Genomic DNA, 17,965 nt, shown 5'->3' with positions numbered 1-17,965 from the left:
GATAATATATTTATGGTAGCATTTGTATTGTTATTTTATTGTCTCTTTTTAAATACTAGTTAAGGTCTGAGATTTTTATAATGTTTTATGCGTCACCCTGTTGAAACTGCATTTGTGTACATCGTTTTAATCGTGACAACGTTTTTATAGTTCTTTTAAGCATTCTGATTATTGTATTATGTCTCTGTTCTGTAAAGAATTTTAGATAAGTGCGCAAATAGCCATAGATGCTGACGCGCCCTTTTTAAACTCCACTATCTAATTAACTAATCGGCAAGGATTTGTGATCCACAATCTGGAGATGACATTTGTTGTGCACTGCAACTCCAGTCAGCATTTTGTATCTGATATTTAGCTGCAATTGGTGAGTTTCAATATATCTTTTTCTAATCAGTTACGAACATTCTGATATTTTTGCTTCCATTTTCAGAAAATAGATTTTTAGTTTTTTGATGCAATTTATGCTGCGGATATTTTTATGTTATAATGGTGGCTACATTGTTCCCTTTATTTTTCGTGAACGCACCTCCATCTTCTCCTCCTCTGATTGGAGGAAGAAGAGAACCGGGCTCTGTCTGCTGGAGGAGCTAGGATCGGCCTCGGGGGAGACGGGACTCTTGTTTGCAGCGAGACAGAGGGAGAGAGGACGACCGGGCCTCTGACCTCTGCTCGAAGATTCGTCGCTTGTTTACACTTCGCCATCGTCGGGGTTGAGTCGGCCCGCCTGGTTCAATTGGAATGACTCTGATATTGCGTGGCACGCATTATCAACAGAACTTCGTTTTCGTATTGCAGTTACATAGACCCCGGGAAGGTCTGTTTCATCTTTAACAGTGCATTGGCCAGCGCTGTAAATTATAATATTCTACATAGTGTGGGAATGGTTAACATCCTTAATACGACAGTGAATTTTCTTCGAGTCTACGGTGGTATTAATAATGATATTTGTGAGTCGGCGAAGGCGTATTCTACATGGACCGGTACCGGCATTCAGCTAAAGGTTGGAGCGTTGAATTCTATTGGATTTATCAGAGCCCGTGTGCTACGGGGAACTGTACTTCTTTGTGGGTGTTCGATCACTCCTTGTGCATATTATGATCTTCACTTCCTAATCTATGTTAGTTATTAGCTCTTTCTCTCTCGGCATTCCATGCCGTTATTAGACTTTAGTTTTCAATGTCTTTAATTATCCCCACCCTCTTGCTTGGGGTTATTCTTATGTATTTACAGTTCTTAACTTGTACAATATTTGTAACTCCTTTTCTCTCTACTTTGTTTGTACTTTATTAAATTGTTACATTCACGATGGCTTTTCTTATAAGTACTATTGTTAGAGGCAACCAAAAACCTTGAATGATACGATCCCTTTTCCCCTACCTGGGTTTTTCCCAGGCACGCCAACACGACAGTTTCAGCACATATTTTCAAATTTTTAGAACTTAAACAATAAATACTTTTAAGTTTTTACCACATAAAAATCCGCGCCCTACTTATCATTATTTTTAGTCGCTTACTTAACGATGTTCTACCCTTCCCTCGACGTTCTACGTAGATGGACACTTAGGGTCATGAAGTGCCCTTGCATTTTTACAGGAAATCTTCTGGTTGTAATTCTTATTTCAGTCATTAAAGACCTAAATCACAATCACACAACACAATTTATTCCATAAATAGCCAACAATGTTTATTATGCTAATCCTTATTCATTGATGGACATGTTGCAGAAGTTACGTAGGTGAGCACTTGGTATCTTTAAGAATACCTACATGTTTTACAAGAAATATTATGTTAATATATTATCACTTTATTGTAGTCTTAGGGACATATAATAACTATTATTACTTGAAACTCTTTTATTGTAAGTCAAATCAACAATTAAATTATATTTCCGTTGATATCTTTAAATACCATGTGTCCAGCGATGGAATGCTTAAATTTGAGATCAATTTATGACAAGAAGAAAACAAAACATTGAATTAGCCTACATAAATAAATTAATATACGAAATCAATTTTTAAAAAAGTATTTTGAATACTGGTGACCCAGATATGCATACTGTATGTAATTTACTACATACTATAGGACAATTTTGGGGTCTCGAAATAACCCGCGTATCCATCGGAGGGTTAGATCCGGGGATTTTTAGTATATATTATTTATTTAACCTGGTAGAGATGAGGCCATCAGGCCTTATCTTCCCCTCTACCAGGGGATTACAACTAGAATGTGAAGGATACAATCAAAACTAATATTAAATTTAAATTACAATAAGAGTCGAAGTACGAATTACCTGATTAATAAAGGCTAGACAATTTATTGTAGATTTTAAGAACAAAGAACGAAATTTTTTTATTGAAGTACAAATGAAATATAGAATAACAAAATTATATAGTAATGAAATTACCGGATATTGAAATATTTTTTGTTAGAATAAGAATTTGTACAGCGTCACAGAAATTGGCGATGGAGACATGATATTTAGCGAGACAAGTCCAAAGATTTGCCGTGAAATTACACATGAGATCATCTCGGAAAATACCCAACCATGTAAACAGCCTAAGCGGCTCACAAGTAAGCTGCTATAATCTGACTCCTCTGAGGCCTAATTTATTCCTGTGCTGCCATTTCTTTTTAGAATTTATTCACATTTATTACCTGATATTGCTCCATGGTCATTTATTCAATATAAAATTAAAGAATAAAACAAATTAAATATAGTTTCTTGTTATTTGAAAGTAAACTAAACATGATGAACAAAGCTGAAACATAAATTTCTATAAGATAATAAGAACTTCACAGATATTGAAATTATGTTTGTCATTTACATATTATTTTCATTATCCAAGTGTTCCGGAGACAATAACTGTGTTGTCTACTTGTTTTCCTTGTACTTTGTCTGAATTGTTAGTCTAAGAACTATGCTTCAGGGAGCACATCCTAATGAAAGTTTCTATGTAAGTCCATGCTGAAAGTAAGGAGTATTTTGTTCTCCACGTAGAAAATTCGTAATTCAAATAATCTTTTGCTTTTAGTATGCTAACGCGTGGCATGAGCTGTACAAAATGGGAAATACCATAGATATCGAAAACAACTACACCTGCGAGATTGATAACATTCAAAAGTCTACAAGTGGAGAAGGATATACTCTTGAAACATCTGCCTACACATTAACGTGAGTATATGCGTAGAATTTTATGTCGAGTCCTTATGTAAAAATAGTGTATTCTTCCCGCTTGATTAGTGTAAAGCCACAGTGCATAATGTCCACTTGGTTCACTATAGGATGATAGGATGTAGCACGGGAGGTTACTGATTTTAAAAATAAAATAATTTTTCTCACGCAAAAACAAAATATTCATTTGTTTAGTCAACTGTTCGAAGACAGTTCTGAACCCCACAAGTGACACCAAAAAAATTCACACATGAGGCAACTAACGCAGGAGATAATGGGGAAGGACGGCCAGTTTCTTTCCTCCTCCATTGCATATATCGCTGACCAGTTTATATTAATCAGACTTCAGATGTATACAAATAATAATTCTTCCTTTGACACATATCGTCAAGCGAGAGATGTACTGCCTGATAATAGATGTACATATCAGCCAGAACCTCAATCAGAAGTGAAAATGTATTAATTGACCAATATCATAAGACAGCTCTCACTTCTGGATTATCTTTTTCTATGCTTCAGTTATTCAGTGGATAGTGGAGTGTATGCGTTGGAGAGTATACCCTACAAGAAAAAGAAAACATATGACAAGTCAGGGGATCCTGCAGACTACGCCACATCTCCAAACATGCCGCCAATATTATGCAATCAATATGATAAAATTATGTAACATATATTGTCATGTCCACACCTGTGGAGTAACGGTCAGCGCGTCTGGCCGCGAAACCAGGTGGCCCGGGTTCGAATCCCGGTCGGGGCAAGTTACCTGGTTGAGGTTTTTTCCGGGGTTTTACCTCAACCCAATAGGAGCAAATGCTGGGTAACTTTCGGTGCTGGATCCCAGACTCATTTCACCGGCACTGTCACCTTCATATCATTCAGACGCTAAATAACTTAGATGTTGATACAGCGTCGTAAAATAACCCAATAAAAATATATTGTCATTCACCTTTGTTTTTGAAATGCACTTCTTTATTAATTGTGTTATTGTATTGTTCCACATTTGTAACAAGGCATGCTACATTCCCTCGACTTTTATGTCCAAAATATTTATATTTATATAATTTATATTATGTCATATAATGGCATGAAGATGACCAACCAATGATGCAAAAACTTAGTGAATTAAATTACTTAATAAAAAATGAATTGATAAGTTGTTAACGTTCAGTATACCTGCTAAGTTTGATGATTGAAACAACATTAAATTATATTTCAACAGTTAAGAAATAAAGTTAAGTATAGGTGCATTAATGAATGACTTGTAAGATCTATGTCAATGAGTATTTCCTTAATATCTCTGTTTGAACTATGCACTCACTCCTTCGATTGTAATACTGATTATTTAACGGCGCTTTCGACTGAATAGCTTATTCAACGTTGAATTCAATGGGCAGACAATTGACCGACAAATTTTGCCTCTGTTTCACTATTAGGAACACACTTCTTTACCTGATGTATCCGTAAGAGAGTATGTCGCTAAATCAGGTAGACGTTACTGATCTCAACCACCCCGAGGAAGACGACGCTCCACACAAAATATTATCAGAGAACGTCCGGGTTTACGACCCGAAGAAAATGTGACCAGCATTCTGGACTCGTATTCAAAATTTTTCACCTCCAACATTATACGTATTATTCTGCAGTACACTAATTAGGAGGCACAACACAAAGGAATAAAGGTAACTAATAAAACAGAAATTATGTCACTGATTGGAATTTTCATTCTCATGGCTTCCAATGACGACACGAAGCTTGACTATCATGATTTGTGGTCAGAAAGATTTGGTCGACCAGTATATAGGTTCCGAAAACTTGTGAAAGTTATAAGATTTGACGATAAGGGTACCAGAGAGGATCGCAGGAAGGGAGAGAAGTTTGCTCCACTTCGAGAAGTGTCTGAACAAATTAATGAAGGATTTCTGCAGTATTATTGTCCGCGAGAGAGCGTAGTGATTGATGAGATGTTATCGTTATTAAGAGGACGGTGTCCGTTCAAGGTGATTATGAAGGAAAAACCTGGAAAATATAGAGTTCTCATCAGAATACTAGCTGACTGCAGAGAAAGGTATATCTTGCGTATGGAGGTGTATGCCGACAAAACAGAAGACAGTACTCCAGAATCCAGGGATCCTAAATCAATTGTGAAGAGACTTGCGACGTCTCTAAAAGATTCAGGTCGTAATATCACAACAGATAGATATTACACATCAGTTGAACTGGCTGAAGAACTGTACACTGACTATGTACTTACACTTGTTGGTACAATGCAGACTAAACGCAAACATATTCCAGAGCAATTTGAAAACGACAAAAGATCGGGAGGTTTACTCTAGCAAATTCACTTTCACCGATCCTGATACAGGAAACCCGCGTGTTACTTTGGTTTCTTACGTCACCCGTGAAAAGCCCAAAAAGATCCTTGTATTACTGTCTACACAGCATAAAGCCGCAACTGTTGAAAATGATGGAAAGAAGAACAAATAGCATATAAATTTATTCTACAATGGAACCAAAGGCGGAGTGGACACAATTGACCAAATGATCAAAAAATATTCAACAAAAAGGGATACTAGAAGATGGCCTTTGTCGGTGTTTTTCACTCTTATAGACATAGAAGAATCAATGGTTATTGTTTGTACTTGATGAATGATCCAAATTGGGAAAAGACAAGGACAAACAGACATCGCATCTATTTGCAAGAACTTTGACTCTAAAAGAACAAGACCGGGCAAAAAATTTTAGTGGCTTGAAAACCAATGTATGATTGCTATGGAAAATATCCTAAGTATAAAAATCAAGCCACCAGTGCAGACACTGGAGACAATACTGCTCAAGGAACTTTAACTGTCGTTGGTAAAAAGTGATGCTACATCTGCTGGCAGATATCAAGTAAAGAAGACAGAAAAATAAACTCTTCAGGACCACAATTACATGCAGTAAGTGCCACAAAAGTGTAAGCGGCCGTCACAACAAGAGAGTAGATATCTGTCAAAGATGTTAGGGTACTTGGTGTGAAGACTCAGCCTGAAATTTAATTCTCACGTGTGTATAAAAACTTGAATTTCAGGTGAACATTTTTTAACTCGATTGTATTATTTATTGTATTTTTTCGATAACTTTCCATTGTATTGTTGGTTTAAATATCACGAAAAATTATTCAAATCCAGATGAAAATGTATTATTTGTGTTCTGTTGTGTTAAGATCCATTGTATTATTTCTTCAGTAAATATAATAGCATTTCATTGCATTGTCGGTTTAATAAACACCAAGAGACAATGATGCCCTATAAATAATAATATATTCATTATTGTCAGTACAAAATAGAAGGTAAAAAATTGTTCAAAATACGTGGATACAAAGTGCCCACCCATGGTCCAACATGGAACGGATCAAGGATTGGGCCTGCTAGGGAGGTCAAAAGAGATATGGCTCAATTGTATTAAATAAAGTATGTGGGTACACAGAGAATGTGCTGGTCTCTCCAAAAGAGCAAAGCCATTTTCATGTCATATGCAACTGAAAACATTTGATATCTCACTTTGAGCAGGTTATGTCATTTTACTCAAGTACTATCGGTAAAATGACAGAGTAGTACATATTTTTAAAATGCTATATAGAGGACACCTAATTTAAAATAGACCTATCGTGTTTTTAACTGTGCCGTAATAATGGTAATCCAGTGTACTATTCGTATGTGTAAAACAATGTTCTAATTGTAAAGGAACACATTACCAACATTTTTTTTTGGTATGTTATTTTAGGACAGATTCCTCTACATTAATTCCTTTATGTATATTCGTTTTAATTTATAACGTTTATCTTTACAGACAAAAGAAGAGAACTTTCATCGTTGGGACTGTTAGACAGGTGGAGAATAACGTTTTGTATTTCGATTATGTCACTAATAGTAAGTTTCACTTTCCTTTGTCTTGTATTTTAAGTTTAATTGTTAACATAATTATCTTCAAAAAGTCAAGCACAATAATTGCATTAGATCAGCATTTATCGTATTCAACAATGTGCCTCTACCAGTGTATTTCTTACAATATTACCAATGTCGAGAATTTTGGTTTCATAATGATGAATAAGTGTTATCTTACCGTCCACATAGTCCATTGCCGTTATAGACATTACGTTCGTTCTTTGGATAACGAAGGATATGAGGACGATTCTGTTTATTTGCCAAAGATAATTTATATTTTGTCTTCTATCCCCATATTTACTGATTTTGCTCTGGTGTACAGACTGGTAGTTACACCTTAGTAGAAATGAATTATCGTATATTATTAATGATATTTACACTATCTACCAAAAAGTAATTGGGCACTGTTTGTTCCCCTTTAGAACCTCGTGCTACCACTTCTTGTTGCTATAACAGCAGCCACTCTGTCAGGCATGCTCTCCACTAGTTTTTATATATTATCTATTGGAATGAGTCGCCATTCCCCTTGCAATATGGCACTCAGTTCGACAATGGATGTTGGCGCCATGTTTCGGCGGCTACTATGTAGTGGTACGCAGAAAATAATGTTCACCAGTTGGACTGACCTTCACAGAGTCCTGATCTCAATCCCATTGAGCACCTGTGGGACGAATTGGACTGGCGATAGATGTCTCGGGAGATGCGGCCAACTTCCATTGTCCAACTGAGTGCCATGTTGCAATAGGAATGGCGACGAATTCCAGTGAATATCCAAAAAAAACTAGTGGAGAGCATGCCTGACAGTGTGGCTGCTGTTATAGAAAAAAGAGGTGGTACCACGAGGCTCTAAAGGGGCAAAAACAGTGCCCAATTACTTTCTTATGGATAATGTATTAATGATATTTTTATTTATATTGTGTCTGCTTATGAGGCCATTAGCAAAGCAGCTAAAGTCTCACATTTCATCAAAATTTAATTATCTCCAGCAAAAGATGGTGTAACCGAGAAGGTTGTATCCCATTTTCCCACGAGAATCTTCGCTTTTATTTTCAGATATATCAAATTAATTGCTCTTCATTTAATCCACCATTTTCAGAAATAACTATAGGTTATATTTTCACTGCTTTCGAGAAGTATATAACTTTGGTTTCATTAGCAACCTGAAAAACTTTTTGTATTGTAACATGCTTTTAGCAGTAGAATTGTCTCTATAAAATGTGTATGTATTAGAGTTTCTGTTACAAAAAAGGATAACAATTATTACCTAGCTTTCATCGGCAGTCTATCAGGAGTCTAATTCCATTTTTAAAGGCTCTTAAAATTTCCCTTAGAAAGCAGCAGCAGCAGGATCCCAATCCAATAAGAGAAATTGCTGGGTAACTTTCGGCACTGGATCCCGGATTCATTTCGCTAGAATTACCACTTTTACTTGACAGAGACGCTAGATAATCAACGCAGTTGATAAATCTTAGTAAAATAAAGCAATTAAAACAAGACATGCAATCTCGACAGCAAGCTATTTTATATTATAGTGAATACTTGTATGAGTTTCCGAAGTTTACGCCTGCATTTTACAATGGGATGATACTAGGCCTACAGTAAACTCTCGATGAACTGAAATGTTGATTATCCGGAACGACCCAGAGTGAAAATATATAATATATATTGGACTCTATATAATATAGCCAGTATAAGAAAGAAGGAAACCTTGGTTACACAAATCCATTTCGTGAAAAATGTAATATTAATGATAATGCAATGATATTTGAACTTCAAACAGTAATATTTTTAAAACCATTCTACTGCATGTCCTGAAAATACAAAATGAACAAATAATCGTGAGACTACTGTCACTACACTTCTATGTTATTATTTTATTCTTATTAAACAAAGCGGTACAGTCAGGTTCCGTTATGCGGACGGTAGATTGTTAACCCCAGAGGCCTAGAACCCCAAGTTCTTCTTCATCAGTTGACGCAGATAAGAGGGCCGCCCTACTTCAGCCAGGTCCCGTCCGCATACGAATAGCCTGATAAACCCCAGAAGCCCAGAACCCCAAGTTCTTCTTCATCAGTTGACGCAGATAAGAGGGTCGCCCTACTTCAGCCAGATCCCGTTCGCATACGAATAGTCTGATAAACCACAGGGTCCGGAACACCAACTTCTTCCTATATAAGCATCGGAAACTCGTACTACCCGAGACAATATTTACTATTACAGATAACAGATTAAAAGAGGGGAAGATAGAGTGTCTTAGTGGAATGATAGAGGGAAACTGGAGTACCGCGAGAAAACCGTCTTCAATGTATAGCTTATTTTGGACACCACAAATTCCATCAAGACCTGGCCGGAGATTGAACCCGAGCCGCCTGGATGGAAAACCAGAGCGCTATCACCTGAGCCACAGACGCGGCGATGCTTGTACTTACAATGGATTGCTTCCGAAGTACCAGTACTTGACTGCTTCCTTGGCAAGTAAGATGTTGCACAATTAGAACCACAATTAGGACTGGAATGCTCTACCTGCAGACTTACTAAAGGCTTTACCAATAACCAAAAATTTATTTAAAAATAGGCTTAAGGACTTTACTAATAGACGGTAATACATTATGCAGACTATTTTGTGGTTTTACAAGTATAGTGACTAAGCAGAGAAACATAGTGAATCCCCAGTGCAGTGAGCTTATAAGTAAATTCTGAGAGTTACAGTGGCAGAAAAAATAGATTTATAGTGAACGGGTGTGAGTTATAGTGATCGTTCTAAATTGCTTGTAATGGGGTCTAGGCTAGCGATTTTAGGTTAATATATTAAGTACAATTCTACGGAATAATAAGGATGTAATTGATGTTCTGTTATTTGAAATGTTGTATCGGTGAAGAAGTGTGTTGTATCTGTGAAATGTGTTGTGACAGTGAAGTGTGTTTGTGTCAGTGAAGTTCTATAGTTTACAGTGGTAGTGCAAAGTATTTGAACAGAGAAATGTTTTTGAAGTGTTAGTGAAATCAGGATAGTGTCAGTAAAATGTGTCTTAGTTCCAGTGCAGTGAGTGAATTGATAGCGAAATGAGTGTAGTGCTGAAAGGTACTGATGGAAGTTTGAACATATATCATATATACCCGTGGTTTTAAGTTCTAACTTAGGGTTAAGATATAAATGAGATTTACTTTAATTAATTATGTTATATTAAGTGATTCATTTAATTTAGGATACTCCTTGTTCATATTATTATATATTGCTATTAATATTTTATTATTAATATTATGACTGTATTTTATTATTATTGTAAGTATTGAGTGTAATTAGTTACCACTGCCACCGGGTATTTACCCATTTGCAGTGTGAATAAATACATACATATACACATAATGTAAACAAGTGCATTTTAAAGTCGATAAAAATTTTAAATCCCTAATTTCAATCGTCTTCGCTTGCCTATTAGTTTGCATGCGTCCCATCGAATCATTGTCTTGCGGCTTCACTCTTACGAAGACAATTTGGGTCCCCTGTTGTTGGTACACTGAACGTAAATACTTGTTAGAGTTCTTCGGAAAAACTTAATCGGCAGTTACTCGCCCATGTCTAAATGTTTAATATAGAATATTGTTCCGATATCAGTAGTGTAAGTGCACATGACCTTGTCGCACCATTCTTCCTAATTCTTATAAATTAATCTGTAAGAGTAAAGAATTTAATACCGGTACTCATGATCACGCTGCATTGTATGAATTTGAGCAATATCAAACACGGTAATCAATTTAAACCCTTCAATTCATAATTTAAGCTAAGCATATCACTCCTTGGAATTATCAAATATTCCTTTTGTGTGGAATACAGAAAAACCGGAAGTTCATTACAGGAAATAATTTGAATTACGTATACCAAATAATTATTGTAATTCAAATACCCAGGACACGAATATATTTACACTAATGGTTCAATAAAAGAACAGTTTTAATAAATTCTTACCATAAAATCGTACATAAAAAACCTGATTCGTAATAAATATTCACCTGAGAATCGCCACTATATATGCAGTTCTTTTAATTGAGCTATTTTACGACGCTTTATCACCAGCTATGGTTATCTAGCGTGTGAATGAGATGAAAGTTATAATGCTAGCGAAATGAGTCCAGGGTCTAGCGCTGAAAGTTTCTCACCATTTGCTCCTAAAGGGTTGAGGGAAAACCCCCGCAAAAATATCAACCGGGTAATTTGTCCTAACTAGAATTTGAACCCGGGCCCGATCGTTTCACTGTCAGGCATACTATACATTAATCCATTATCCAGTCTACACTTGCTAAATATTCCTACGTTACCCTCTTCACAGATCCCAAAGTGAAATCTTAGCAAATAAAAATCTCATTTCCTTTCACCCAATTGAAACTGAAGTTCTTCACATCTCCCAATTATTTTATAATAAGCAATAAAATATCAAAATCATTTGGATTATATCACATTAATGGAAATGAGCTAGCAAGTCAACCCGCTAAAGACGCAAACATATCTATCAAAATAATATAGACATAAATATTATTACTTCACATAAAGATGAAAATATACGACATAAAAGATTTCTGAAAAAATTGAAAGATAATTGGACTTCAGATCCGAACTATTACGCAAGACTAGACGGATGTTCTCTCAACTCGATTTCTAATACGACGAGGTCAAGTTATTACTAGAATCAGAATTGGTCACTCAAAATTGACTCTTCAGTATTTTCTTCTCAGCGATCAAACCCCCAGAATGTACTATATTATGCTATACCAGTCTTACCATCAAGCACATCATCACTGAGTGCACTCCTTACGATAACTGGAGAAAGCTGATAAACATGTCTCCATAACTGCCAAATACTGTAAAAAATTAATTACTTTTTCAAAGTCATAAACATATACGATGAAATATTGCAATTTGTACTATAATTGTAATATTATTATTCATGTAATTTGCACTACTTTAATTTTATTTAATATTATCGAGTATTCAGGCGACTAGAAATAAAACCTATTACATATATATAAACTTTAGTTTATAGTTACATGCATAACGTTCGAAACGTGATATTCATTTTTTTTTCACGACACTGACTTTTGCCATTATTGTTTTGACAGGTCTGTGGTCTGGAAATTATACTGTGATATGTACCGACTACGAAAACTACCAGATCATGGCCGCATGTCTCGCCAACCTGAATGAACGTAAGTATTCTGATCCTTCAGTTACACCAAATGTTCCACTATCCTTGGCCTTGACGCAGACGCAGAGATGGATTAAGGGAGAAGACAGCTAAATATCGTGAAAAGAAAACAGTAAATTTTCTTTAATTTTTCTATAAATTAATTTTTGATGCTTGAAAATGCATTACTCAACAATTAATGCGTATTTATGGGCTTGGCAGCTGCTGTGATCACAAATTTTTGTCAAATTTTTGGTTCATAAGTTCAGGGCAGATACCACTGTAACGTTTTTACATTGAAATAACTTTTCCAAATATTAATTTCAATAAATGGCAGCGTTTTAACTTAAAAATGTCATTTACTAAAAACTTACAAAATGTGACTTTGATTGTTCTTTCCATTAGCCTACCCTTCATTTATGTTAGGGTTAATAATTATTTTGTTGAACATAATATTTTCTGGGAAAATTGTATATCTCTTTGTACAGACGCAGCAGCGCCATTAACGAGGAAAATTAAAGTTTTTGAGGAAAATTAAAGTTTTTATAAGTTTCGTGAGAACAGTGAACGCGACTATAATGACAACTCATTGTTTCTTGCACAGGAAGGCATTAATTTTGAGAACAGTTGAAGAGGGACTTTAAGAATCTGTGTTACGTACGACTATTAAAATGATAAATTATGTAAAAACAAGACCAGTTAAGTCTAGAGTATGTCAAAAGCTTTGCTAGTCTACGTCTAGTTTATTGTTGCACACTAACACCCATTGGCATTCTAGGGGTAAATCAATGATGCGAGTGGTAGAGCTTCAAGACGAGCGTCATGTCTTTTGAGGACGAAAGCCAGATTATGCTAAACTTTTAGAAGATAATTTTTGATACGCAAAACTAGCATATATTGTCAAATTTTTTTCGGGAAACTGTACTCTTTAAATGGAAGTATGCAACACAAACAGAAGCTATTATTTCAGCCACAAACAAAATTCAAGGATATTACAAAAAGAAAAAAACAGAAGATTTGGGAATCTTCGATTATAACAGGTATATTATTGCCGTTGGCTTTAGAAAATCGACTTGACGAAAATGAAAAATAATGCATGAAGAAGTTATAATCCCGACGCTGTTATTTCCGGCGTGACTCCGCCCCTTTGCTTACGTCTTAGAAAGTAAAGGCTCTATGAAGTCTAGGTAGGTAGTATCGTTCGCCATTTTTGTTCTCACATTGCCGAGGTACCATACGAGGAATCTATTTGCCGCACCGTTAAACATTATCATGTCGTAGCTCCTATGATAATAAATCAAACGAAATGTAATTCAGCAAATAATTGAGCGGCAAATAACGTCTTCGTGTGTTTTCTGCGAACGCCAAAAAAAAAAGAGCTAAAATGGCGGGCGATTATATTAAGTATTTATCGAGCCTTAAGAAATGAATCAGCGAATCACAAGACGCACACCTTTAAATGCAGGCGACTTGCAACGCGATTGGCTGCCGGAAATTAGAGCGACGGGACTATAGTAACACAACATCTAAATATGTTACAAATGTCAATAACAAAGTACTTCCCTAGCTTGTCCATTTCAAAGTTACAATGTGTAATTTCTCTTTTCGCTACTTCTGGCGATATCAACATTCAAAACGCCATACACCTGTCAACGAGAAAAATGAGTTCCTAGATTTGTTATGCGATTCTACTACGCAAATAAAATTTCTTGACCATTCACTGTAGTCTTTTTGGAGTTATGTGCGATGTCAGTATCCCACAATTGCAAAGCGGGCCAAAAATGTTTTGCTGCCGTTTTTAATGTCATACATGTGTGAATCAGCATTTTCTACCATGAAAATAGTGAAATCTAAACAAAAGAACAGACTGCTGCATCTTGAAGAGGATTTACGTGTTGGCCTGTCAACCATAAGGCTAAGTTTAGAGAAACTCCGTGTAACCCACAAAACACAGACTTCAAATTAATTTAAATAGGTGTGTTTTCAAAAACGATAATAAAAGTCTTTCATCAGATATCCAGCATAAATAGGTTGGGATTTTTGACACGTACCTTTGTTTCTTTTTTTTCTAATTCTACTCAATTTGCTTGCCTTTTAGTATTCTCGAGTGCGTATTAGCATTGACCTATCTACAACACAGGATGTCCGACACTACATAGAATTTATCAGTGTTATTTTTTTTTCTGACGGAATGCGCTGGAATGGTGTTCCGGCATCTTTTTGTTGCATTTTTCATAACTGAACCGAAATATGTGTTAATAACTATGTTCTTAATATAATTTTTCTTTGAATTCAGCTTAGAACTTGAAAGTCTTAGTTGGACGAAAGAAGATTAAAAGCGACGAAATTCCCGTGCAGTGAACAGTAATCATCTCCCCGTCCGCTATAAAACATCCTACACAGAGTTTCATCAACTTTTTCTTCACAAGAAAAGCGCTGGTTTTTATTATTACGAGGGCTATTCATAAAGTAACTTCCGTTTATTTTTTACAAACCTGTGAATGACGTTACAGAATTGGGTTACAATACTTTTGAAAGTATACACTCTAGTTTATTTGTCCACATAGTTTCCAGCCACATTGAGACACTTGTCGTAGCGTTTGACTAGCTTTGAAATTCCCCAATCGTAGAATTCGGCCGCCCTGCGACTGAAGGCAACCTACGACGCTGGTTTTCAACTCTTCGGCTCGTCAAAGCGCTTCGAGCCAAGTCACGTCTTCATGTGCATGAAAAGATGGTGATCGCTAGGCGCCAAATCTGGGCTATAGGGTGGGTGATCCAATACTTCCCAGCTGAATTCTTGCAGTTTGGTTGCAGTACGACGCGCTGTATGCGGCCGGTGTTGTCATGCAATAAAATCAATCCAGAGCTCAACGTGCCACGACGTTTGTTTTGAATGAACCTTTTAAAGTTCGTTAGTGTGTTACAGTAACGCTCAGCGTTAATTGTGACATTCCTCTACAAGAACTCCACTAGCAAAATTCCTTTTCTGTCCCAGGAGACAGTTGCCATGAGTTTCCTCGTGGAAAGTGTTTGACGACACTTTGTGAGTTTTTTTCGTGGAGTATGGCCCCACTGCATTGATTGAAGCTTTGTTTCTGCATTCACATACCGCACCCAAGTCTCATCTCCTGTCACAATCTGATCGAGAAACGCATTACTTTCTTTTTCGTAACGTTCAACAAAGGACAGTGCTGCTTCCATCCGCTGAGCCTTTTGTTTCTCAGAAAGGAGTTTAGGCACCCATTTGGCTGATAGCACAAATCTTCGATGATCACTCTGTACAGAAGAGTACGACTAATATGTGGAAAATCCTCACTAAGCACCGACATGGTGAACCTGCAGTATGCTCTAACCCTTTCGTCAACCAAACAAATCAGATCTGCTTTCACGTTACTCGGTCGACCACTTCTCTCATCATCATGGACATTGGTTCGCCCATATTTGAATATACGGCACCATTGTCTTACACCACCTTTACTCATTACGTCTGGCCCATAAACTTTACAAAGTTGGCGATGGATTTCACTAGCTTTACAGTTTTTGGCCACAAGATATCTTACTACAGAACGTACCTCATTCCTGGCAGCACACATTTAGACAACACATGGTCCAGAGAGGATCAAAGACACGACCTTGACTCAACTGCTACTCGACGCGTACTGTTTCAAGGTACACTTCACCGCAGGAGCAACGCCACTGTCTCTGTTGTTACGCACGCTATAATAAAACGGAGGGAAAAATTGTTCCGGGGCCGAGTATCGAACCCGGGACCTTTGGTTAAACGTACCAACGCTCTCCCAACTGAGCTACCCGGGAACTCTACCCGACACCGATCCAATTTTTCCCTCTATATCCACAGACCTCAAAGTGGGCTGACAACCGTCAAGCAACCAACATTGAGAGCACACTAACTCTTGTGTGACTTGAAATGTTGGTTGCTTGACGGTTGTCAGCCCACTTTGAGGTCTGTGGATATAGAGGGAAAAATTGGATCGATGTCGGGTAGAGTTCCCGGATAGCTCAGTTGGGAGAGCGTTGGTACGTTTAACCAAAGGTCCCGGGTTCGATACCCGGCCCCGGAACAATTTTTCCCTCGAAATTATTCAAATTAACTTTACAGGGAGTTATTCCTGAAAGCTTGATTTGCATAATACACGTCACTGTACGTAACAGAAAACCACAATTCAAGTCACACAGAGTTAGTGTGCACTCAATGTTGGTTGCTTGACAGTTGTCATCCCACTTTGAGGTCTGTGGATATAGAGGGAAAAATTGGATCGGTGTCGGGTAGAGTTCCCGGATAGCTCAGTTGGGAGAGCGTTGGTACGTTTAACCAAAGGTCCCGGGTTCGATACCCGGCCCCGGAACAATTTTTCCCTCGAAAATATTCAAATTAACTTTACAGGGAGTTATTCCTGAAAGCTTGATTTGCATAATACACGTCACTGTACGTAACAGAAAACCACAATTCAAGGCACACAGAGTTATTGTGCACTCAATGTTGGTTGCTTGACGGTTGTCAGCCCACTTTGAGGTCTGTGGATATAGAGGGAAAAATTGGATCGGTGTCGGGTAGAGTTCCCGGATAGCTCAGTTGGGAGAGCGTTGGTACGTTTAACCAAAGGTCCCGGGTTCGATACTCGGCCCCGGACAATTTTTCCCTCGAAATTATTCAAATTATCTTTACAGGGAGTTATTCCTGAAAGCTTGATTTTCATAATACACGTCACTGTACGTAACAGAAAACCACAATTCAAGTCACACAGAGTTAGTGTGCACTCAATGTTGGTTGCTTGACGGGTGTCAGCCCACTTTGAGGTCTGTGGATATAGAGGGAAAAATTGGATCGGTGTCGGGCAGAGTTACCGGGTAGTTCAGGTGGGAGAGCGTTGGTAAGTTTAACCAAAGGTTTAACCAAAGGTCCCGGGTTATTCCTGAAAGCTTGATTTGCATAATACACGTCACTGTACGTAATAGAAAACCACAAGATACCCGGACCCGGAACAATTTTTCCCTCGAAATTATTCAAATTATCTTTACAGGGAGTTATTCCTGAAAGCTCGATTTGCAAAACGGAGGTTACTTTATCAATAGCCCTCGAATATTATTATTATCATCACAGATGTAGTGGCCAACCATAACCGAATAAGAGGTGTAGAAATAAATGAATTAATATTATTGTTACTATTAATAATATTATTATTTTATTAATAAAAATAAAATAGATGTGTCGCGATATCGTGGGCGTTCAGTAAAGTGTGTCGTCAGTCAAAAAAGGTTGGGAATCACGGCTGTAATCAGTAGGGAGTGTATACCAAATTATGTTCTTAAAAAGAACCCCTTCACCTGGCTTCTTCTGAATAGGAAAATGTAAGGTCATTGCGTTGTTCTCAAAGTCGCAAGAAAAATAAAGATTATATAGGCCTACCATTTATTTTTTGTGTTTAAACTACGTTAGAAAGCGGAGAATGAAGGCTGCACATTTCATGTTAAACAAAATCTTAGAAAATTGAAAATAAATTCTAAGGTCTAATTTTAAATAGATGTTGAGAGAACACAGACAATAACATACGCTTCTTTCAAAATAAATTTAAAAGATTAAGAAATATTTCTACACTCCTATTTCAATACAATTAAATATTTTAGAGCGCGAAAACAATAGGAATGGATACAACAACAAAATTTAA

General features: G+C 36.8%; 1 protein-coding gene across 3 annotated transcripts in view; it reads right to left on the bottom strand.

Moving 5' to 3' along the window:
* Positions 1-17,965, bottom strand: part of LOC138691352 (zinc finger protein ZFP2-like) — a 206,461-nt gene that overhangs the window by 109,343 nt on the left and 79,153 nt on the right. Inside the window, exon 6 of one of the 3 annotated variants that reach the window (XM_069813248.1) lies at positions 1,744-3,733. The exons of the other annotated variants lie outside the window; for them this stretch is intronic. Within the exon in view, the coding sequence (XP_069669349.1) occupies positions 3,688-3,733 (46 nt within the window). The 3' untranslated portion in view covers positions 1,744-3,687. Of the gene's footprint in view, positions 1-1,743; positions 3,734-17,965 lie in introns of those variants that run through there. 3 annotated transcript variants of the gene reach the window in all.

This window comes from Periplaneta americana, chromosome 16 (assembly GCF_040183065.1).
Source record: "Periplaneta americana isolate PAMFEO1 chromosome 16, P.americana_PAMFEO1_priV1, whole genome shotgun sequence".
NCBI lineage: Eukaryota > Metazoa > Arthropoda > Insecta > Blattodea > Blattidae > Periplaneta > Periplaneta americana.
This window is presented reverse-complemented; position numbering and strand designations above follow the sequence as displayed.